This window comes from Rhineura floridana, chromosome 1, assembly GCF_030035675.1.
Source record: "Rhineura floridana isolate rRhiFlo1 chromosome 1, rRhiFlo1.hap2, whole genome shotgun sequence".
Taxonomy (NCBI): Eukaryota; Metazoa; Chordata; class Lepidosauria; order Squamata; family Rhineuridae; genus Rhineura; species Rhineura floridana.
In genome coordinates, this window is record NC_084480.1 from 302,453,556 (window position 1) to 302,476,699 (window position 23,144).

At 44.9% G+C, this 23,144-nt stretch overlaps 1 protein-coding gene across 4 annotated transcripts in view; it reads right to left on the minus strand.

The window, feature by feature from the left end:
* The window catches only part of ATAD2 (ATPase family AAA domain containing 2), an 85,610-nt gene that overhangs the window by 27,177 nt on the left and 35,289 nt on the right, over nt 1-23,144 (minus strand). For all 4 annotated transcript variants that reach the window (XM_061606038.1, XM_061606046.1, XM_061606055.1 and 1 more), the window contains exons 18-24: nt 8,683-8,869; nt 5,039-5,224; nt 4,455-4,590; nt 4,139-4,335; nt 802-961; nt 442-564; nt 52-204 (exon numbers count right to left, since the gene is read on the minus strand). In XM_061606038.1, coding sequence (XP_061462022.1) covers nt 52-204; nt 442-564; nt 802-961; nt 4,139-4,335; nt 4,455-4,590; nt 5,039-5,224; nt 8,683-8,869 — 1,142 coding nt within the window. The remainder of the gene's footprint in view (nt 1-51; nt 205-441; nt 565-801; nt 962-4,138; nt 4,336-4,454; nt 4,591-5,038; nt 5,225-8,682; nt 8,870-23,144) is intronic.

Genomic DNA, 23,144 nt, shown 5'->3' on the forward strand with positions numbered 1-23,144 from the left:
TACTTATTAAAAAAAAAAGACCAAATAAGAAATACTAAAAGTACCACTTACCATTAGAAAGAGAAGGAGAGCTAGAATCCAGAGGCAATGGAAAAATTTTCAGTTTCTCGCCACATTCAGAATCCAGTTTCTTGTACTCCATGGAGGTATTCTGCTTTGGCATTACATAATAGTAAGACGGAGCATATTTTGAGGAGCTGCAACCTTTTAAAAGTAAAAAATTATTGTAACAATCTTTTACTAAATATTACTGAATTACATTGATACAGTACGTACGAATATGAGGGGAGGGAGTCTGGGATCCAAAGGACTGCATTTACAGCCACCCTCAAGACCTTTGAGCTTGCACATGCACACAGCTAGAAATGGAAATTTGGCATTCTGTTTTTACACAGAGTAGCTATACTGTAGTTGCTTTTTAAGTATTATTATAATACAAACCTCTTTTTTTGCGAGACTCTTGAATTTCTTCACAAAGTTGTTCAAAGTCTTCATCCATTTCTTCCTTTATTATTGCATATGCTGTATCTCTGAGGGAACAGGCTCTGTGTCTGATAAGGCGATCTAAAAATTAACACAAGAAATATTCTTTGTAGCAGCTATATCAGTAGTTTTCATTATACAGTAGCATTTAGATTCCCTGTTTTATAGTGGTTTAGCTAAATAAATGCGAATGATAATAAAACAGTATTCTATAAAAAGAAAAGAAACCTTACCTGCCATTTAACTTTCCACTTTGGATATCATAGTAAGTCTGTAATATTTATTTGTTACAAATACAGTATTACATTTTGTGCTTACCTCCAGGGTCTCTGTCTGGATTATACTCTAATGCATTGCTACAAATCAGATCAATATCTTTCAGATAGTCTTTGGCAGAGAGGTATTGGTGAAGATCAATCTTTGAAATAACTGTTGAAAGATCCATTGGCTGCTTGATGACTGTGACATAGTCTGGTACCTACAAATGTAATATAAAAAACTTCTCAGGAGTTCTTATAACCTTTTGTTTTTAAGAATGCTTGACACCTCATGATGTTGGCCTAATGTTACTTAAGTTAGTTTTAGAAAGTACACGGTTGACAGCTGCTGCTAGTCAGAGGGAACAAGGTTGGGCTACATAGACCAGTGGTTTCCCACGACAAAGCAGCTTCATATGTTCATGCACTTTCAAGAAGCCTACAAATCAGGGCACAACAGCAGTTGTTTCGCTCCCTCCAGTTGTAAGTCATTATTTTCTGGTATTAAGAGGTACCTTATAGTTATCCATATGGATCTATATTTACACAAGACAGTCCCATAAAGGGCTGCATGGTATAAATGTAATAGGAAAGCAAACGTATTAGAAAAATGGAGAGCTGCCGAAGAAGAGAGGTATAACTGTTCTATGGTTAAGTGAGTCAGGATAGGAACTGCAGAGGAGGAGCTTCAGGTGCCGTCAGGCATATATAAATCTAGAACATGAATCCCTGTCTGTCTCGGGCAGGATTGTGTGGGTGCGAGTTAACCCATTGTTGTCTGGATGCCTCCTTCATGCCACCCAGGGAAAATGCTCTCCCTATACCCCTTCCCCTTTGAGTATTAAAGAGCTCCTTACTGCTTACATTTTGAAGGGAGACACAGGATTGTGACCTGTGCATATCAGTCCTTTTTCTTCTCTCTCCCACACTTAAAGCACTTAGCCAGAAATTGTTTAAGGTCAACACAGAGTTTAAAGGCAAGAAGAGTCAACCATGTTGTGTACACTAGGGCTGAATACTATTTTTACACTGGTAAGTCCTGAACCAAGATCTCAGGAGCTAGGGGCAGAGAGCAGGCATAAGGAGGAGAACAAAAGGAGCAGCTAAATGGAGCTATGAAGTGCGTGTTTGTGTGTGGACTTTTGCAATGCGGGTGAGCAAGAACTGAGATAGCATCCGATAATGATTTATACATACCCACACTTTTCAGTCTAATTTTGTGGCACACTTCTTGGGGTATAGATTGTCAACTTCCTGTCACTGAACCCATGTAAAAGGCACAGGCAGCAAAATTTGATTTTAATTTTGAAGTGCTTTAATCTGACTTCCACTGTCATTTAATACCTAGAAAAAGGACTATCAGCTTTTGAATGGGTTCTTATTTGCACTTTAATTTTATAGTCCACGTTAGACAAAATGATGTTCAAATTAAATGGAAGGTGTCAAGATCACCGAGTCTCAAAACCCTGAGAACCAGCTCTTATAGGCTAACAGCAGTTGTCAACTTACCAGGGTTTAACACCAACCCTGCAAGGTAAATGCTGCCACCACTCCTGACGTCCACCAGTTTGGGCCAGGAGACTCCCAAACCTTAAACTCCAGACATCTCTGGGATTCTAAAGAAAGTAACTGCTAAGAACCAGACTTTTTGCTTCCTGGAGTTCCAAACTATAGTAACAGGTTACTCAGTAGCAATTAACCAAGTTGGCCAGATGCTGGGTTTAGTACCAAGGTTTAACACCGGTAAATATGAAGTAGCTTTATTAAAAATAATTAAATAAGAATAGCAGCATAAAAAGAGCCAGAGCACTAGTAAGAAGTAGTTAGAAATGCTATTAAGAGTACCTTTGGGAATTGTAAGACAAGATAAAATAAAAAAAGCTAATTGAACCCAACTCTAACACATACCAGCAAAGCACTGGAACACTGGCCCCACCAGGAACAAAGAAACACAGTACACCAGGTGTTGCAAAGATAGCAGGAAGGTTGTGGAGCACCAGGACAAAGAAAAAGGCTAGATTTATAGTAATACAGCATAGCATCTAACTTTATGCCTAACAGCCAATCAGATTTCTATGGAAGAACTTTCCAGCACTTTTTTTCTGCCATAGCATTTATGCATTCCCACAATCAACTAGCCTAATTAGTAGGCCCCAGCTTTGGCTTTGAAGCACTACTCTCTCCAGATAATGGAGGTGTCAAGAATGCCTGGTTCTAAAATGGTTTTGTGGCAAGGAATTGGGGGGAAAGCATCTTGCCTGAAATGAGGGCCTCTGAGACGAGGAGGTAACAGTTCTCACAGCTGAATTAAGCAGTAAACAACAACACCTACCTATCAGCCCGAGACTGGTACTTCAAGGCCACAGGCCTAGGAACATTGGTGAGTGTGTGACCATTAGGCACGAAAGCTGCAGAAGATTTCATCATCAGAAGCCCCGATTGGCTAATTAATTCCTGGATGTTGCTGGGCATTTTCCCATAAGAATAGGACCCAGACTTTAGGTCTTGTTCCTTGGTCCTACCTGATGTTGGGGTTCTGTCTGCTATCCAGGCTACACATCTCTGGGGAGATGTAGAACCATGATGTTACTCTGCTGGTTTACCTCTATCGTGAGTATAGATTGGGCTAGACAACTGTTGTTTTTATTTGTGATTTAAACTCTCTCTGTATTTTACCTAGCCCTTGGGGGTGTTTGGTTTAAGGAACTATTTTACTGCCATACTTTTTGCACTTATATTTTATTCTAATAAAGCTATCTCTTATTTATTAGTGTGTGATCATTTCAGGGAGAACTTGGCTCTGAATCCAGCACCTTGGTCAATTAGCCGCAGACTACCGTATATTTGTGTATTTTGCCTTAAGGCTCCAAGACAAGGATTGCATTCTTGGCTCTTGCTTTCTGGAATCCTTGGCAGGTCTATTACTGGCACTTTGGGTTTCCCCTTGGCCCATGGTCGGTGACCAGGTTTAAGGGGTGGTGGCAGTCTACCTACCTTGCAGGGTTGTTGTTGGTTTACTCAGCCCTTGCAAGGGAGGCATGGGTTGTGCCTGGCCAGGATCAATTGCCTTGGGTTTGGGAATTGAGTCCTTGTGTGAACTGGTAGCAGTTCATGTTAGCAGGTGTCTCCAGCATGAGATCATTTATCTTCTAATGAGAACAGATTTCTTCCCAGCAACCAGATCTTACCTGTAAAGTCTACAGTACACTGCCATTTTCGTAGGTCAGAAAACATGTTTTCTTGACAGATCACTCAATTACTGCATTATAGAACACATTAATTATTGCAACATAAAACCTATATATTCCAAATGAAGTGGTAAGGAACACAAAGAGAAAGTTACTTTGGAACAAAGTAATAGTTTATTTATTTGATAAGCAGATATAAAATCCTGTTACCTCATGCAAGTCAACTGGTTTTGTAAAGGCTCTGAAACGTTTGTCAATGGCAAGCCTGTGAGTAACATTCCTTAAGAAAATCCTGAGTTCACGTAAAGTATCTTCTTCTTGCTCCTCAAGTTGTTTGACCTCCTCTTCTGTCAGCTGTCGTGGTTCTGCTGCTGCTGCTACTGGTAATACTTCTAGAGCCTGCAAAACTTAAGAACCAAAATAAAAGCTTTTAGGGAGTTTAAGGGTTCATCTTTTGATTGTAGTTATCTACAATGTCCCACCACCTATATGGGACTTTCTAGTTTCATTTGTTGAACATACTAACCTGCTTTCTTTTTTGATGCAGGTGGTTTAGCAGCTTGGTGGAGAATTAAATCCTCAAAAAACTTTTTTCTCTCTTCAGCACTAGGCAAGTGAACATCAAAAATTTCTCCATAACCTTTGGCAAATAATTCTTGTACCTAAGATAAATGAATGCTTTTGAATTGTACAAGTTATCAGGAGAAAGTAATATATAATAGGCTTATATACAAAACCAAGAGTGTCACGAGTGACAGACAAGATCAGAGTTCCTAGGCTACTGACCTACTAATACTTAATACCAAGGATCTGACCAAAAAACAAAAAAGGCTTTAGCATAAAACTTGGGAGATATGAATAATTCTAATTTCAATTTTATTTTATTTGGAAATTTTCACCACACTATAGAGTTGTGTTGGAATGCTTTGGTGCTTTAAGTAATAATGGAACAAGGTGGGGTGGTTACAGCCACAGAAGAAATCTTAGGCAAACATTAAACAGTCATCCATTTTTATTTATTCTCTAGAAAAGAAATTAAATCCTTCAAAAGTTAGAAGAGGGAAAGTCTGGATTAAAAAGATATCCTAGGAATTCATTAATATCAAGTACCTCATCTGGCAAAGCTGTATGATGTACGTCTGATGTTGCAAGGAGCAAAACTGGAGCAAAAGATGGAATGTTCTGTAGCAGTGCAGTAAATGTAGCTTGCAACGTGTGTCCAATTGTTTCCCACCATAAATGAATATTTGGAATGTATATTATACTTGGTGCAGTTCTCTTGGCTTCACATATTAACTAGTAAAAGATTACAAGAATTTAGCCACAGGGAGGGGGATGTGAAAACATGAATTTTTAATACAAATATTGATCAGCCAGTGGGTCATTGACCACATGTCCTTAAATCATGACTGTTTGTGCATTAAGACGTCAAAATCCAAACTGTTAACCCATACCATTTCCCAAATTTGTCAATTATAGGATCAGGACACACACACACCCCAAAAAAACCCACACCTGAAACACAAGACTCCACCAACCAGTTTCCCATAACTGGATGCACACGTAAACATGCTTATTTGTATATGCAACTTATTCCTTGGTGGTTTTGTAAACTGGAAGCCAGAGCAATTGGCTAGTTTGCTGAATATCATTAGGGAATACAGAACACATGAACCCTTGTAAAACAAAAAACTAAATGACTGACAGATGGAGAGGGGTCAATTCTCAGTCCTAATATCAAAAAGGTATCTTTAGTTTGTGTAGTAGCAAATGATTATATTATTATTTAAAGTTCTATCCTGCCTTTCTCCACTAAGTCCCTAAAATGGCTAACAATAGAACAGAAAAATACAATAGAAGTACTGATGGAGGATCCTCCCCCCAGGCATCCTGGCCCCTAGTAATCTGGGCCTTTGAAAGCTGATAAAGGAGAAATGGATTTCTTTCCCTATGTCACACACAGCAGGCATTAAAAGCAGGCCTGCGGGTGCAGAAAGCAGAAAAAAAAGGTTGAGCTCACCTTCCTACAAAATTCCTGAGCATCTTTCGGTGCCAAATGGCTAATGCATGACCACAGATCATTAATCTGGTATTGTCTGAACAAATGTGTACAATCTCTTAATATTTTTTTACTATGTGATCTTGGAAACGGGGCTTCTGATCTCTTTTACTAATAGAGCAAATAGCTTCAGCTAAAGGAAATCTTTGTAACAGATCAAGGTAGAAATGAGATAGAATTTTAGCTTCATATTGATTCTTTTTAAAATAGCATGATGTGCATAATTTTATTCCATAAATGTAGTAAGTGTGTGGGGCCACCTTTCAGCTTCCCTCTGTGTTTGATGGAGAGTGGCTGGCTGCCATTTACCCCTTTTTCTTTACTGTGTTCCCTAATCATTCTTTATATTATATTCTTTATATTATGTGGCTTTTGGTTATAATTGGTGATTTAAATTAATCTTTCTCTAAAGCAAAGTAGTTATAAGTAGAATTTCATATAGAAATTGCCAGTCACTCTAGGGAGGGCCAGATTTGGCTTTGATATCATGGCTTCACCCAAGGAACATGCCGTTAGAGATGGTTCCTTAACCAGCTTGAATGATCAGGAGCCATTATGGAATGGAATGGTACATATTGGTTTCAGAACCGTACAAGATCATCAGTAATATATGACATTAGAATAGTGGTAATATCAGCCAAGGAGACAGATTGACATCAATGAACACAATGGAGATGGGAGGTATTTACTTGATTATTTACTTGATTATGTTAATAAAGTTATCTGGTTGGTTGGAAATATTTCAAGAGGGAAGAAACTTACGTTAAATAGAAAAGAACTTGGGGGATTGGTTAATTACTGTCACATGCTGTAATTTTAAGGTATAAAAGATCTTTGCACACCATACCTCATTACAGTCCCTCTCAGATTTATGGGGGACTGTCCTTGCATATGCTTGTATACCAAATAAAAGCCTACCTTTTCGCTTTAAGCCTGTGTCATAGATTATTTAAAGGACCCGCAGCAAAGATCCCACAGGAGAAAATAAAAATTTCTCCATCAGTTTGGCACCCAACGTGGGGTCACGCTGGGACTCCAGGTAGTGAGGCAGGAGCTGCGATTAAGGGCAGGGAAGAGGGACCATGGAAGCACGCAAAAGAAAAGGGTAAGAGATCCACTTTAAAATCTCAACTCCTTGCTGTCCTTTCCTTCCTAGCCCTTCCAGACTCCCCTCTTTCTTGGCGGGGAGAGTCCATTTTTTTAAAGAGTCTTTCCATGTTGTATTGACAAATTATATTTATACAGGCCTATAGCAAAACTGTTTGGGGGGAAAATAGGAATCTGGGAGGGTATAGTTAAGTCCAGTTCAAGTCTGGAGGGTATTATATTATTGTTATTCCAGTTCAAGGCTGGGTAAGTATTGTTAATTATTAAACCAGTTCGAGACTGGGTTATTAATGGTAGCTGTTGTAGTTCGAGTCTAAGACAGGCTGTACCATGTGTACACACGTGCGAATGGTGGCTGTTCCTAGTTCGAGTCTAGACAGACTACCATGTGTAAGTTTGTAGTATTTACCCGGGAAGTGAGTGTGTACGAATGAACAGTATGACTGAATGAGCCCTAGGGTGGTAACAGTATCTATCACCTTAGTGGTTTCCCCTTCAACCACTCCCATTAAGGCCTCAACCTCTCCCTCTCCTGCTTTCCCTGTGAACTGCGCTAAAATCACTGATCCAGCAACCTTACGGCTCAGTGAGCGTAAAAGATAAAGTCCTTCTCAGATTTATGGGGGACTGTCCTTGCATATGTTTGTATACCAATAAAGACCTACCTTTTTGCTTTAAGCCTGTATCATAGATTATTTAAAGGATACCCAGCAAAGATCCCACAGGAGAAAATAAAAATTTCTCCATCAGTACAAACCAAAACCATCTATAAAAACAGGTAGATAAAATATGCATAATGCAACGTATCAATGGACTTGCTCCAGCAACAATCTTTTTCCCAGGGTACTTCTTCATACCACTTTCTTGCCTCTCTCATTTTAAAACTTACATAAAATTCAACTGAATCTTTATTCTAAAATATTTTTTGGAAGGCATTTGCAATCAAATATAAACTTGATCCCAACAGCTAACCAGATTAATTTAAAATTAAATCAAATGCAAGCAGTACCAGGAACCAGGAAGTATAAGGAACCAGGGAACTATCTGCAGGAACATGGCGCAGTAACCTTGCTAAACTAAATAGGTCTGAGTCTGAATGGATGGAAATGCTGCCTTGAGTTCCATGATGTTAGAAAAGCAAGATATAAAATAACTAAAAAAAACCACCACACCATGCATGCCTTAACAGCATTCATATTAGCATTTTATGTTAATCATAATTATAACTGTTAAACCTTGGCCAAACCAAAAACAACAACAACGCTCCTCTAGAAAAACAAGTCTCCCACCCACATTTGACAATTGAGTTTTGGGGAATTCTCCTTCACTAGAAAGCGAAGCAAACCCAAACATTGCTATGTTTTCAATGTTTGTTGAAAACCTTTTCTCCCAAGCCTTCCCAAATTAGTTCACTGTATTACTATAAACTGTAACTCTTGTTGGCTTCATGTTTTTAAACAATGGTATTATGTTTTATATTTTATTTTTGAACACTGCTTGGGTATTCTTTGAATGTAGAATGGTTTATAAGTGCTGAAATATATACATGTATGCTTCTGATAAAAGAGAAATATTCCACTAGCCTCACCTGGGCACATGTTTCTTCAGGTGTTTTGATACCAACTCCAAAGAGAATGGAAAGATCCAGTGTATACACGGCAAACTTTTCCAAAGCATGTATAACTGCTGGAGCCAAATGAGAGGCTTGTCCAAATCCTGGTTCTCCTGCTATTAAAAGTCTTGGTCGGTAAGATGTTGGCTGGCTATAAGCACTTCTACAAAAAGTGAGAGAATTTAAATTTCATATGAATTTCTGTTATCTGGGTTTCCTGGAAGGCATTTGACATCCTCAGGAGGGCACTGCCTATTGGAGCCCACAGGCAAAGTTAATCAACTTTTATCCCTGTAGGGGAGGGGCTGATCCAAATCCCTATACCAAATGACCCCTAACTACAATAGGAGAAACAAACACTAGGCAACAGCTGCAAAGTAATTAACACAAGTACAATTAATAAAGAAACATATAGTATGGAAGGAAATGGATATAACCTCAGGAACCCCTGCCTATCTCCCCATATGGATGACACTGGCAGAAACCGTAGAACTATGACAAAACAGAATCACCAGTGCTGGTTCCAGAAGGTACGGTTGGACTTACCGTGAACGGTGTTTCTTCATGGATGCCATGAGGTCTCCACGTGGGTTATAGTCTCCAATCAGCTCGAGCCAGGAACCTATCATAATTTTTTCTTGGCTCCTCCCCTTCTTACTGAGGTGATGCCAGTTCTCTTTCTTGACCAGCTCGGAACTTCACCTCAGTGTAACATAGAAAGAACAAATCAGAAGATATAACAACAGAATAAGAGCAGATAACACAGATTGCAGATGGATTTCCCAGCCCCTCATAGGGAGGGTCGTGGAGACCTCATGGCATCCATGAAGAAACACCGTTCACGGTAAGTCCAACTGTACCTTCTTTCATGGATGCCAGTGAGGTCTCCATGTGGGACGTACCAAAGCTCGGCCATAGGGTGGGTCTATTGAGGAAGAACCTGCTGGAGAACCCTACGACCGAATGCGGCCTCTGCAGATGCGTATAAGTCCATTTTGTAGTGTTGGGTAAACGACGAAGGTGAGGCCCAAGTTGCTGCCCTGCAGATCTCCTCCAATGGGGCATTAGCTGAAAAGGCCGCTGTTGTGGCTGCCGCTCTAGTGGAATGCGCCGTGATTCCCTGTGGCACGGGTTTACTGAGTGATCTGTAGGCTAAGGAATACATGCCTTTAGCCATCTAGCTATAGTTGATTTTGACACCTTGTGGCCTAGAGTCGGAGGATGGAATGATACCAGCAGAGATTCCGATCTACGGAATTGAGCTGTCCTATTGATGTATACCTTCAACGCCCTCCTCGCATCGAGGGAGTGCCATGCCCTTTCCATGGGGTGTTTAGGATTTGGGCAGAACGTGGGCAGCACAATCTCCTGTTGCAGGTGAAACTGAGACCTGACCTTTGGTATGAAGCTAGGGTCGATCCTCAGTACAACTCTATTGTTATGGAAAATGCAGAGGTGTTTTTGCACTGATAGAGCCTGAATCTCTGATATCCTGCGTGTTGATGTGATTGCTATGAGGAACGTGACTTTGAAGGTGAGTATTTGCAAAGGAACCGTCTGCAGGGGTTCGAATGGAGATTTCTGTAGTGCGGTCAACACTGTATGGAGGTGCCATGAAGGAAATCTGTGCACTACTGGAGGGCTGATAACGGTTGCTCCTCTTAGAAATCTCTTGAGCAGCGAATGTGACGCTGGAGAGACCCCTTCATCTAAAGATAGAACGGATGCAAGCGCCGATAGCTGACGTTTGAGGATGTTAGGACGTAGACCCTGGTGGAAGCCGTCCTGGAGGAACTGCAGGATATGTGGTGCGGATGCCGTCATAGGATTGGTGTCGTGCTCTGTACACCAACGCAGGAAAGCTGCCCAAGTGGATTGGTATATCCTGAGCGTAGATGACCTACGTGACGCCAGGATAGTTGCTGTCGCATCAGGTGAAATATTTAATGCTAACAGCCTGCTCCGTTCAACCTCCAGGCGACTAGCTGAAGCCAGGCTGGGTCTGGGTGGAGGACCGGTCCCTGATGTAACAGGTCGTGTCGATTTGTTTTTTTTTTTTTTTTCAATAATTTTTATTCAGATTTTCATAAAACATACAAGACAAAATCATAAAACATTCAAAGACAAAAAACAAAATCAAAAATAGTTAAACAAAAAGAAAAAAAGAAAAGAAGAAAAAAAAAAAAAAAAACAAAAATAAAAAATAAAGAGTAAAATATTGACTTCCCATTTGTCAAAGATCAAATCAGTTATAAGTCTATAATATATAGCAATCCTGTCTCTTAAGTCATATTATAAAATCACTTTCCTCCAGTAGTTATCTTACTTAATCATCAAATCTCATAAACATTACTTTATTCTTTCCACAAAAAGTCAAAGAGAGGTTTCAATTCTTTAAGAAATATATCTATCAATTTTTTTTCCAGATAAGCATATCGATTAATCCATCTCATTACTAATTATGATAATCTTATTGTCATAACCATAGTCAAAATAAACATTTCAATTAATCCATCACATCAGAATCTGTTAGGTTCAGTAATTTCAGTAGTCATTGTTCTATTATCTCTATTAGTTCCATTTTCCATCTTCCATCTTCAGTAGTCTTGTTAAGTCCAGTAATTTCGATATCCAATCTTCCATTATCAGTATTCCATAATAATCTTGCTGTCAAAGCCATAGTCGTATAATAAGAGTCTGATGGGAATTACCTCTATCCCAAATATTTTCTTGCCATCCATTCTGAATAAGTTGCTGAAATACTGCTGTAAAATCATATCTCTGTTCTTTTTTTCAAAATACACTGGGTCATCTCTTAAAAGTTTTTCCATTGTCACATGGCTGCAGTTAATTCCATAGATTTTCTCTATATTGGGCTCCATCACATCATTCCAGTCCAGAAGATAATCCATGCCATTGATAACTTTATCTCTAGAGTCTTCATTAATTTCTTCAGAGATAACATTGAGTTCCAAACAATAGATTTTATTTCTAAAGTCCATAGACTCCAAATCTTGTTCCTGTTCCACGTTTGTTCCAATCTCCGGGATCTCCTCTCTCACAGGGACCCCTATTCCAGTCTCCAGGGTCTCCTCTCTCACAGGGACCCCTATTCCAATCTCCGGGGTCTCCTCTCTCACAGGGACCCCTTCCAGGGTCACCTCTCTCACAGGGACCCTTATATCTTTAATCTCCTGCTTCATTTTACTCAATTCAATTTTCGTTATCTCAATCTCATTCATTATTCTCTGAAACATAGTTATTTCCAGATTCTCAGCCACTTTCTTAATTGCCATTTTAAAAGAAAAATATAGGAAAACCACTTCTTATTTCAGCAACAATTGGGTTAATGCTCCAAACTTGGTGACATCACAGTATAAACAGAGCAGACAGCCTTATCTCTCCAATAGTTAAGTAAACAAAATGCAGTTCCCAGGATCGAAGCAATTAATGGCAATCGTCAAGAAACAGATTCGTCAAAATAAAATAGACCAAAAAGAGAGTAGTCTCAAAACAGTATAATATTTTTCAAAATAAAAATCTGGAATAGAAATCCCTCTTCTGTGTGTATCTTTAGAATGCAAATCCAGGACAGCTTTTTGCAACAAAAACAGAGATAAGCTATTAATTAGTGCGTAGCAGAGAGAAGTTACGGCTCCCCAGTGAGATGTCAAAAACCGATCAATCTGGCAAATCTCTTTTAAACAGCAACAATTTAAGTCAAGTAAAAGAAAAATATAGAAAGAAGGGTGCTTGCCTGTTAGTGCGTTCTCTCTTAGAAGATAAGGTGAACGTTCGCTTTATCAGATAGAGCTTGCTGTTGAAAATCCGTCCCACCTTCGTCGGCTGGACCTCGTCCCATAAATTAATGAGATCTGGTCGTCCCAACAAAAATAGGCTTTGAGGTTAATCTCTTCGTTTCTCCCTACCCGGGAGAAGTTTAATCAGTCAAAAAAAAAAGAAAAAACTGACTGATATATCTGAATAAGCTTCTTTTGAGGCAGGAGCCCGTCTCAAAAGCAGGCACAGGCTAAGTCACCCTTCCCGGAAGTCACAGGTCGTGTCGATTTGGAAGTGGAAGGGGGGTTCTGACAGACAGCTGGACTAGGTCTGCAAACCACGGTCTTCTCAGCCAGTATGGGGCTATTAGGACCACCTGCACCTCTTCCCTCCTGATCTTGTTGAGGACTCTGGTGAGGAGAGGAGTTGGTGGAAATGCATACAGTAGGAGCTGTGGCCAACTCGCCGTCAGTGCGTCTATCTGTTCCGCCCCACGCATGTGGAATCTTGCAAAATATCGAGGGATCTGATAGTTTGTGTCCGAGGCAAAGAGGTCCACCTCTAATTTTCCGAAGTGTTGTTGAACCATCAGGAAGACGCTTCTGTTGAGTGCCCATTCCCCTGGGAATTTCTGACATCTGCTGAGCCAATCCGCCCGATCATTCATTGCTCCCTGCAGGTATTCCGCCGATACAGATGTAAGGCGCTGCTCTGCCCAGGACAGCATGGCTATTGTTTCTCCACTGAGGAGCTTGGATCGGGTCCCTCCTTGTCTCATTATGTATGATCTGGTCGAGGTGTTGTCTGTTTTGATCAATACATCGGGGTAGTGAAGACTGGGAAAGAAATGCTTCAGCGCCAGGTGAGCTGCCCTCAGTTCCAGCCAGTTGATGGGCCTGGCTGTCTCTGGTGGACTCCAACGTCCTTGTACAAAGAGATCCATATAATGAGCCCCCCAGCCCCAGAGGCTGGCATCTGAAGTAATTATTGCGTGAGGCGGGTCCTGTATCGGGATCCCCCTGGACAAATTCGAGTCCTGATGCCACCAGGTGAGAGACTGACGCACTTTGTGTGGTAAGGCAATCACACGGTGTCGCCTCGAGGCGATGTCTCTCTGGAACTTGATCAGAAGATGTTGAAGAGGACGTGAATGAAGTCTGGCCCATGGTGTAACTGCTATAGATGATGCCATCATCCCGAGCAGTTTTGCCAGGCGCATCAAGTCTGATTTCGTTTGGTCGCGTATGGAGCGTGCTAGGTCTGTGATGGCCCGGATTCGTTGTGGCACCAGCGTTATAGTTTGAGCAAGGGTGTCTACCACCGTGCCCAGGTGTATAAGTGATTGCGTGGGGTAGAGGTGACTCTTTTGAACATTCACTAAAAAAACGTGGTTTTGTAGGAAACTGAGTGTAAGATTTAAGTCTTTGTTTGCCTGGGTAAACGACTGAGACCTGAGAAGTAGGTCGTCCAGATAAGGGGAGAGGTGCACCCCTTTCAGACGTAGGCCTGAGAGTGCTGCTGCCAGCACCTTGGTGAATATCCTGGGTGCTGTGGCAAGTCCGAATGGCAGGGCTTTGTACTGAAAGTGTTTCTTGTCGTATGTGAACCTGAGCAACCTTCTGTGCGTGGGGTGAATTGGAATGTGCAGGTAGGCCTCCTTGAGGTCTATGGATGCCAAATAGTCCTGGGGTTGGAGTGCCTCTCTGATTGAAGCTATAGTTTCCATCCGGAAAGTCCTGCGTTTCAGGAACTGGTTGACAAACCTGAGGTCGAGCACCCCCCTGAATGAACTGTCCTTTTTTGCCACCAAAAAGAAGAGGGAGTACACTCCTGAGAACCGTTCGTCCATGGGGACGGGTTCTATAGCTGAGATTTGTAGAAGGTGCTCTATTTCTGCTAGGAATGTTCCGTGTTTTTGTAGTGATGTCGGTCTGTGTGAGAAGACGAAACGTGGGGGTGGATACTGATGTAACTCCAGTCTGTACCCGTCTTTGATAATGCTCAGGACCCATTTGTCTTTTGTTGTTGTCTGCCATTGGTTTAGGAAGTAATTGAGTCGACCTCCGACAGGTACAGAGTCAGAAACGTTGTTGTGGTTGACGCTGCTGCCTAGTCTGGTAGGACTGCTGTCTATTCTGGTGGAATCTCTGTGGAGGCTTCTGGTTTTGCCAGGGAAAACGGGAGCCTCTAAAATTCCTCTGTCTGTTGCTGAAGAAGGGCCTTGAGCCACGAAAGGAACGCGTCTGGAAAGTGGGAGTATAGCGTCGGAATGGCTTTCTTTCCTCTTTCCCCTGTGAGGGCATAACTTTCTTTTTATCTTTATTGTCCACCAATACCTCCGCCAGATTGTCTTCCCCAAATAATTTCCCACCTGTATATTTAGCCGTGGCTAGATTAAATCTGGATGCATTGTCCGCATCCCAATGTGAAAGCCATACTAGGCGCCTGGCTACCACTGCCGTGGCCATAGCCCTGGCTGCAAATTGTGAGGAATCCATAGTAGCGTCTGCTACGAAGGCCATGCAGCGTGAGAGTTTTAAAATGGACTTTCGTAACTTGGAGACCTCCAGCTCCTGATTTTGGGCTAGGTCCTCAATCCACAGCAGTGATGCCCTAGGGAATACTGAAGCTGCCACAGAGGCTCTTATGGACATAGCCGTCGCTTCATGTACCCACTTAAGTGCTAGATCTGACTTGCGCTGTATGGGATCTTTGAGATGAGCATCCCCATCCCGTGGCAAGATCGAATGTGACAGGAGCACAGTAATAGGCCCATCCACGTCTGGGGCCCGCAACTGTTCCATAACACTGGGTTCTAAGGCATATAGTCTATTAGCCCAGTTAGTCCCTCTTTTGGGGTATAGCAGTAGCTCCCACTCCTGTTGAATATTAGCCAACAGCATAGGTGGGCACGGAATGCCCTTTGGCCCGGTCTTAACAGTAGGCAGTACCATAGCTGGCCTGGAGGAGGTAGGTTGTTCCTCAGAAGGAGCAGTCCTGGTGCGGCCGCATTTGGAATACTGTGTACAGTTCTGGTCGCCTCATCTCAAAAAGGATATTCTAGAGTTGGAAAAGGTTCAGAAGAGGGCAACCAGAATGATCAAGGGGATGGAGCGACTCCCTTACGAGGAGGGGCTTTTTAGTTTAGAGAAAAGGCGGGTCAGAGGAGACATGATAGAAGTGTATAAAATTATGCATGGCATTGAGAAAGTGGATAGAGAAAAGTTCTTCTCCCTCTCTCATAATATACTAGAACTCGTGGACATTCAAAGAAGCTGAATGTTGGAAGATTCAGGACAGACAAAAGGAAGTACTTCTTTACTCAGCGCATAGTTAAACTATGGAATTTGCTCCCACAAGATGCAGTAATGGCCACCAGCTTGGATGGCTTTAAAAGAAGATTAGACAAATTCATGGAGGACAGGGCTATCAATGGCTACTAGCCGTGATGGCTGTGCTCTGCCACCCTAGTCAGAGGCAGCATGCTTCTGAAAACCAGTTGCCGGAAGCCTCAGGAGGGGAGAGTGTTCTTGCACTCGGGTCCTGTTTGCGGGCTTCCCCCAGGCACCTGGTTGGCCACTGTGAGAACAGGATGCTGGACTAGATAGGCCACTGGCCTGATCCAGCAGGCTCTTCTTATGTTCTTAGTCAGCTCCAGGGAAGCAATCACCTTTTTTAATAATGGTTCAAAATGAACTTCCAAAAATAGTCTGACCGAGTTTTGAGCCTCTGTTTCTGAGGCATCGGTCCATTCTCCGTCATCCATGGACCCTGTAGATCCAATTTCTGATAGGGCATCCTGGTGGTCCCGCTCATAATACCCCGTACCCATAGCCACCAAAGTCCGGTCAGGGGAAAGCTGTCTGGCAACCTGGCGTGGTCTCTTACATGGTGGGGGGGCGGCTACTGCCGTAGGCTGTGGGCATTGTGGAGTATTGGGGGGTATCACAGTAAATGGTGGGACCTCCTCTAATAGTGCCTGGTTAAGTTGCCAAATTACGTCAGGCGAAAACAACTGTGCCAGCGTCATTGAAGGGGTTATTAAAGGAGCTGGCATAGGCTGAGGAGAGAGCTGGGGTGGAGAGACGGGGGGGCCATACCGCCCATGGGCTTCCGTCGTTCCCTCATCCTCCGATCTGCTGTCGTCCGGCTGCTCCAGTAGATGGCACTGGACTGCAGGCTCTATCGAACACGTCTCTTGAGTGCCACTCAAGATGGCCGCCGCCGCCTTTTCGGCGGGAAAAATCATTAGGGAGCTGGAAGAGGCAGTAGGCAGTGGTGAAAGGCTCACTTCGCACAGTAGGCCTCCGCCCCAATTAGAGCTGTGCCGCGATGTAGCAGCGAAATTCATGCTCTGACGTGAGGCTCCTTGCCTATGCTCCCTGGCCGGACGTTGCGCGTCCGCTGGAGCTGTTGCCGTCATGCCCAATATCTGCAGGGAACTGACCGCAGCAGGAGCTGGGTGTGGCCCTGATTTTTTGTGTCCCTTCTTGTTCTGGGATTGTGGGACAGACGGCGGCCGGGAACTGACTGCAGCAGGAGCTGAGTGCTGCCCTGACCCCTTATGGCTTTGCAGGGATCCAACCACAGTAGCCACTGTGTGCTGCCCTGTTCCTCTAAGGGTTTTTGTCCTGGCGGTGTGAGAAGACGGCAGTGCTTCCATATCTCAGCCAGGAGAGAAAGAATAGGTACGAAAAGAGGAAGAGAAAGATAATAAGAAGTATAGAAAAGAACGAAGGAAAATAGAGGAGCCGTAGGCTGATAGTCTACAGAAGTGAGAGAAAAACAGCCAAAGGTTGTTGCCCGAGCTGAGACAGGAACAGAACTGGCATCACCTCAGTAAGAAGGGGAGGAGCCAAGAAAAAATTATGACAGGTTCCTGTCTCGAGCTGATTGGGGACTATAACCCACGTGGAGACCTCACTGGCATCCATGAAAGAAAAGGCAAGTAGAGCACTCTCCTGATGATTTGGATAACAAATTCATGGTACGAAATGTCCATTTTCTTCAGAGGTTCCCAGAGGGCATTTGAAATCCGTGGGTCACAGCAGAGCAGTTCAGTTCACAGGGTAGGCCTCCCAAGAGAACAAAACTCTACTGAAACACAACCTTTTGCAGAAACTTTCTGCCAAAAGGCAGTGTCTATGGAAAAGTCTACTTTATTTGTATGCAGTGCAAGGCTAATGATCTTCAACTCCTGCCAGCTGATGCTCTGGGATCTCTGAGATTCTGACCAGGTCCCTTATGCTGCTCTGTAGTCCAGCGGATGCCCCATCAGAATAAGCTAGCACCCATCATTATGATAATCATGCTGGGGATGGACAGGGAAACTCTTGGGACTATTTGGAATGGACAATTTAACACATCTTTGGCAGGCACTCTGGTCCTGGAAGGGAAGGAACAAGTATTGAAGGGGGAGAGTATGGAACCAGATCCTGACAGATTGAATTAGTGGTTGTGGTGAAGGGGGTTGAAGCCAATGCTTCAAACCCTCTTGTTATGTGGGTCTTCGGGGCCCTCCTCCACACCCACAAGGTTGACTGCAGTGAAAATGAGGGCAGCCCTTGGGGTGTCTACCACCAGAATTTTAAGGAGGCTCAGAACCTACCAAGTTCAGTCAACTGACCAGTTTCCCTCTTCCAAGGGCACTGTAATGAGCTTGAAGGGGATCTTGAGGGAAGGCTGACCTGTCTCCCTTGGGTGAAGAATCAGACTGCTCTTCTGCTGAGGGCTGATCTTGAGAGAGCTGTAATCTGTGCTACGCTTTGGCTAGAAGGGCTGGGGGGGAGGGGAGATTCTACCTCTGACAACTTCCCTCCTTCCCTACTGCAAGCATCTGAGGCCTATTTGGACCCGAGAAGGAATTTCTCAGCAGGGGACTTTGCATGGGGACAAGTGAGCTCAATGTTTTGCTTTGCCTGAAGCTGGAGTCCCCTGGGAGGAGGGCTGATGGAGAAGCAGAGGGCTCTGGGCCCAAGATTATGGGGATGGGGAGGACCCCTTTAGAGGATTGAAGTACAGGACAAGGAGCTGGATTGGGGCATGTGATCTTTGTGTTTATGCTGAGATGTGTGTGCCCACTTTTCTTCTTTCCAGTTCTTGTGAAGAGTGTGAGAACCTGATCTATTCTCCCTTCTGGACTCACCCCATAAACTTGTCAATGGCCTCCTCCTTCAAGATATGGGTAGGGGGTGACATGGGAAGGACTCATCCCATCCTACTGTTGTTGTGACTCCTGCTCCATAGGTGCCTGGTCTGTGCCCAGCAAACTCAGATCAGCTACATCCAGACTGCTGGAAAATGCATATGAGTTTCTGTGTGAAGTGAGTAATGCAGGCAAAAATGCTCCAAGGTGCTGCATCCCTTGACTGCGAGAGTGAAGAACAGAAGGGCAGACTTTTTTGTCCAGTCACTCCCAGCAAGACCCCAAGGGATCTGGCCTAGTTTGTTGGACTCAAAGAAAAAGCACCACCATGCTGCTGTAGTGTGGCCCAAAGTCTGGGCAGCAACTGAGCCTTTGTGATCCCCCATGAAGAACCACAAATCCATTCATAGGATGTGTTCAGAAGAAGGTGCAAGGGGGATCTAAAAACCACAGAAAAAAAGAAGGAAGCTAGGACTTCCAATACCATGCATCCTACTTGCCCGCTGGCAGAACTGGCCCGAGGGAAGTGAAGCAGGCCCTCCCTTGGAGGAAATAAGAGTTGAATAGCTTTACTAGCAGCCTCTAGTAGGAAGCACCATCCCAAGGCTATTGGATGTCTTCTGGGAGCCTCTGTAGAATATCTGTTCAACACAACCCTAAACGGAAAGTTGGACTTACTGTGAAGTGTCCTTCTGGTCAGTGGGGAATGGAGCATACAGGAATGGGTTAACTCCTCCTGTAGGCAGAGTCATACTGATACAAAGTGTTAGATGGTGGCTAGACGGAAGGGGGAGGGAACCACCCTCTAACTGCCAGTTATAATAAAGCTGACCCGACGGGGCCGGCCACATGAACATCGTAAAAAATTACACAACATGCGAAACATAGGCAGTAAAAGAATATGGAACAATAGTAGGCAGTGCAGGAGGTTGTCATGGGAGGACCTCCCTACACCATCCAGGTTTCCACGCAAACGAGAGCCGTCTATGGACCTCGAAGAGGAGGTCCTTCCCACCCCTGGCCTAGCCACCCCTGCAGGGTGGGACTGTATGCTCCACTCCCCACTGACCGGAAGGACACTTCACGGTAAGTCCAACTTTCCGTTCTCAGTCAGTGGGATCGTGGAGCATACAGGAATGGGATGTACCGAAGCAGTGAACCCCACATCCCTAGGGGGGGATGCAGGACTAGGCCACTACTCTCTAAAGGACCCTCGTGCCGAAGGCTGAATCGGCAGAGGCGAACTTATCCACCTTATAGTGTTTGATAAAAGTGGATGGCTGTGTCCATGTAGCTGACTTACAGATCTCCTCCAGTGGCGCCTCCCTGTGGAGTGCAGCCGTGGCAGCTGCTCCTCTGACTGAGTGAGCAGTGATGCCACTTGGCGGAGACCTGTCTGTCGCCTGATAGGCCATGGCCACACACTCCCTGACCCACCTGCTGATAGTGGAGCGTGACACCTTACATCCTTGTGCTCCCTTTTTGAAGGAGACAAATAGGGACTCCATCTTACGGTAAGACTCAGTCCTGTCTAGATAGATCCTGAGTATCTGCCTGACATCCAGTTTGTGCCATTCCTTTTCTCTAGGATGAATAGGGTGCGGACACAAGTTAGGCAAAGAAATGTCCTGCCCCCTGTGGAACACCGAATTCACCTTGGGCAAAAAAGCAGGATTTGGACAAAGAACCACTTTGTCTGCGTAAAAAGTGCAAGACTCCTCTCGGGCTGAGAGAGCTCCGATCTCTCCTACCCTCCGAGCCGACGTCACCGCCACCAAAAACACTGTCTTAAGGGTGAGCAACTTAATAGATGATGTGCGAGCTGGTTCAAATGGTGAAGAACAGAGGGCTCTAAGGACCAAGGGCAGATTGCAAGAGAGAAATCTATGTATAGTGGGGGGAGAAACGATGGATACTCCCCGCAAAAAACATTTGACCCTGGGGTGGGATGCTAAAGAGTCACCTTCTGGTGGAGAAACCACAGTACCAAGCACCACTGCCTGGCGCTTCAGCGTGCTAGGAGCCAAACCCTGATCCAGACCATCCTGCAGGAAATCCAAAATGATCCTAAGATTGCACTCACTGTGAAACAGGTGCTTACGCCTGTGCCACCGATTGAAAATTCTCCATGTGGTCTTGTAAATGCTGTGTGGGGGGCCTGCGCGAGGCCATTAGGGTGCCTATGACCCTATCTGAGAGACCCTCTTCCTCCAGGGACCGCCGCTCAATTTCCACACGTGAAGCTGAAGCCAGTCTGGATCTGGGTGGAGCAATGGTCCCTGAGAGAAGATCCTGCCTCCAAGGAGGTTTCAAGCTGAGGTCTACCAGGTCGGAGACCCATGGATGTCTGGGCCAATGGGGAGCTATCACCACTGCCTGCACTTGGAGAGCCCTGAGCCTGCATAGCAACCTGGGCAGGAGAGGGGGGGGGGAAGCGTATAGTAGATCCTGGGGCCAGGGCACAGAGAGGGCGTCCGCGTCCTGTGCCCCGGGCTCCCTGTAATGAGACATGAAGCTGTTGACCTTCACATTCATCTCGGATGCAAAGAGATCTATGCATGGAGTCCCCTGTCTCTGAGCCAGCTGGCGAAAGACTTCCATGTGGAGAGACCATTAGCCCTGTTGTACCTGCTCTCTGCTGAGCCAATCTGCCTGGGTGTTCATTGTCCCCTTCAGATGAACAGCTTCAATGGATATCAGGTGCTATTCTGCCCATCTGAAGAGGAGACTGGTTTCCTTCTGCAGGGAGCCCGACCTCGTCCCCCCCCCCGATGGTTCAAATGATCCATCGTTGAAACATTGTCGGCACGGACCAGTACGTGGGCTTGTTGCAGGATGGGTAGGAAGTGCTGGAGAGCCAGTCTGACCACTCAGAGCTCCAGCCAGTTGATTGAATGCATCCTTTCCTGCGCCTGCCATGTTCCCTGTGCAAACCGATTCAGGCACTTCGCCCCCCATCTGGAGAAACTGGCGTCTGTGGTGACAACCGTGACTGAAGGAATCCTGAGGGACAGACCCTTCTGGAGATTGGGCAGATGGCACCACCAGCGTAGAGAAACCCTCGCTTCTCTGGTGACAAGAACTAATCCCTTCCACTAACAAGCAATCTTGTCCTGGAAAGGCAGCAGAAGCCATTATAACGCTCTGGAGTGAAATCTCGCCCAGGGTACTGAGACCATTGCTGCTATCATTGAGCCCTGGAGCTTGGCCAGGTCGCTCAGCTGGACCTGCCTACTGCTGAGACAGGTAAGTAGTTGACACTGGAGCTTGGATATCCTGTCCTCCGACAGCAACGTGGCCCACTCTGTATATACCAGTACCCTCAGATGTGGAAGGCGCTGCATCAGCAATAGATGCCTCTTGGATGTGTTGACGACAAAGCTGTGGGCTTCCAGACAGTAGATAGTATTCTCCACACCCCATCTTGCCCTCTGAAGAGACAGGGCCCAGATGAGGTCGTTTAGGTAGAGGTACACATGTACCCCAAGTGCGTAGACCCCTCCCCCCACCGCTGTCAGGAGTTTCGTGAAAACTCTGGGAGTGGAGGAAAGACCGAACGGCAGAGCTCTGTATTGGAATTGCTGCCCTCCGAGTGCCAATCACAGGAACCAGTGATGCTGGGGCAGAATTGGAACGTGCAGATATGCCTCCATAAGGTCTAAAGAGGCAAGAAAGTCTCCAGGCTGAATTGCTTCTGCAATCAACCAGAGTGTCTCCAACTTGGACTTCCTGGGCCGGTAGTCCAAAAATGGTGCGGAGGTCGCCATTGCGTTTGGGCATGGTAGTGGATGCTGCCCATGCCTCCGCTAAAAACTGCAGCCTGCCCCCAACTGGGTACTCCACGGTGTCATGATTGAGCTGGCTTGGAGTTGGGCTTGGGCTGACGTTGTCTACCAGATCTACCTCCCGTTGAAGAGGTTTGGTGTTGCTGTCGAGCTGCGCCCCAGTAAGATCTTCATGAACCTCTGCTCTGTCTGTAGATCCTATATGCGGAAGAGCATGCTTTTGGACGAAAGGACTGCCCTGACTTCCTAAAAATTGCTTGCCCTCATCCTTTTACTTAGCCATGGGCAAGGCCTTCTTCCTGCCCTTGGTATCCACCAAATGACGATCCAAGGACTTGCCGAAAAGATGCCCTCCTCATAAGGGAGAACAGACAGGCTGGCTTTGGAATGGCGATCCACCTCTCACTGCTTAAGTCAAATGTTTAATCTTACGACCACCGCATAGCCTACAGCACGAGCAGAGTACTGCAGACTGCCCATGGAGGAATCAGCCAAGAATTCGTCTGTCTTGGCTAGCTGGTTAAGACCCTCGCGGCCATGTCTGGCGTCTGATGGGACTTCTTCCATCAGTGCTCTGACCCATTTGACCACTGCCTGGGCCAGAAAGGAGTTAGCCGCCAATGCCCGCATAGCCAGAACTGCGGCCTCACGCGCATGCCAAAGTGCTGCATCTTGGGGGGGGTCGGTACTACGCGAGCCCCCTCCTCCAGACCCCTTAGACACAACGG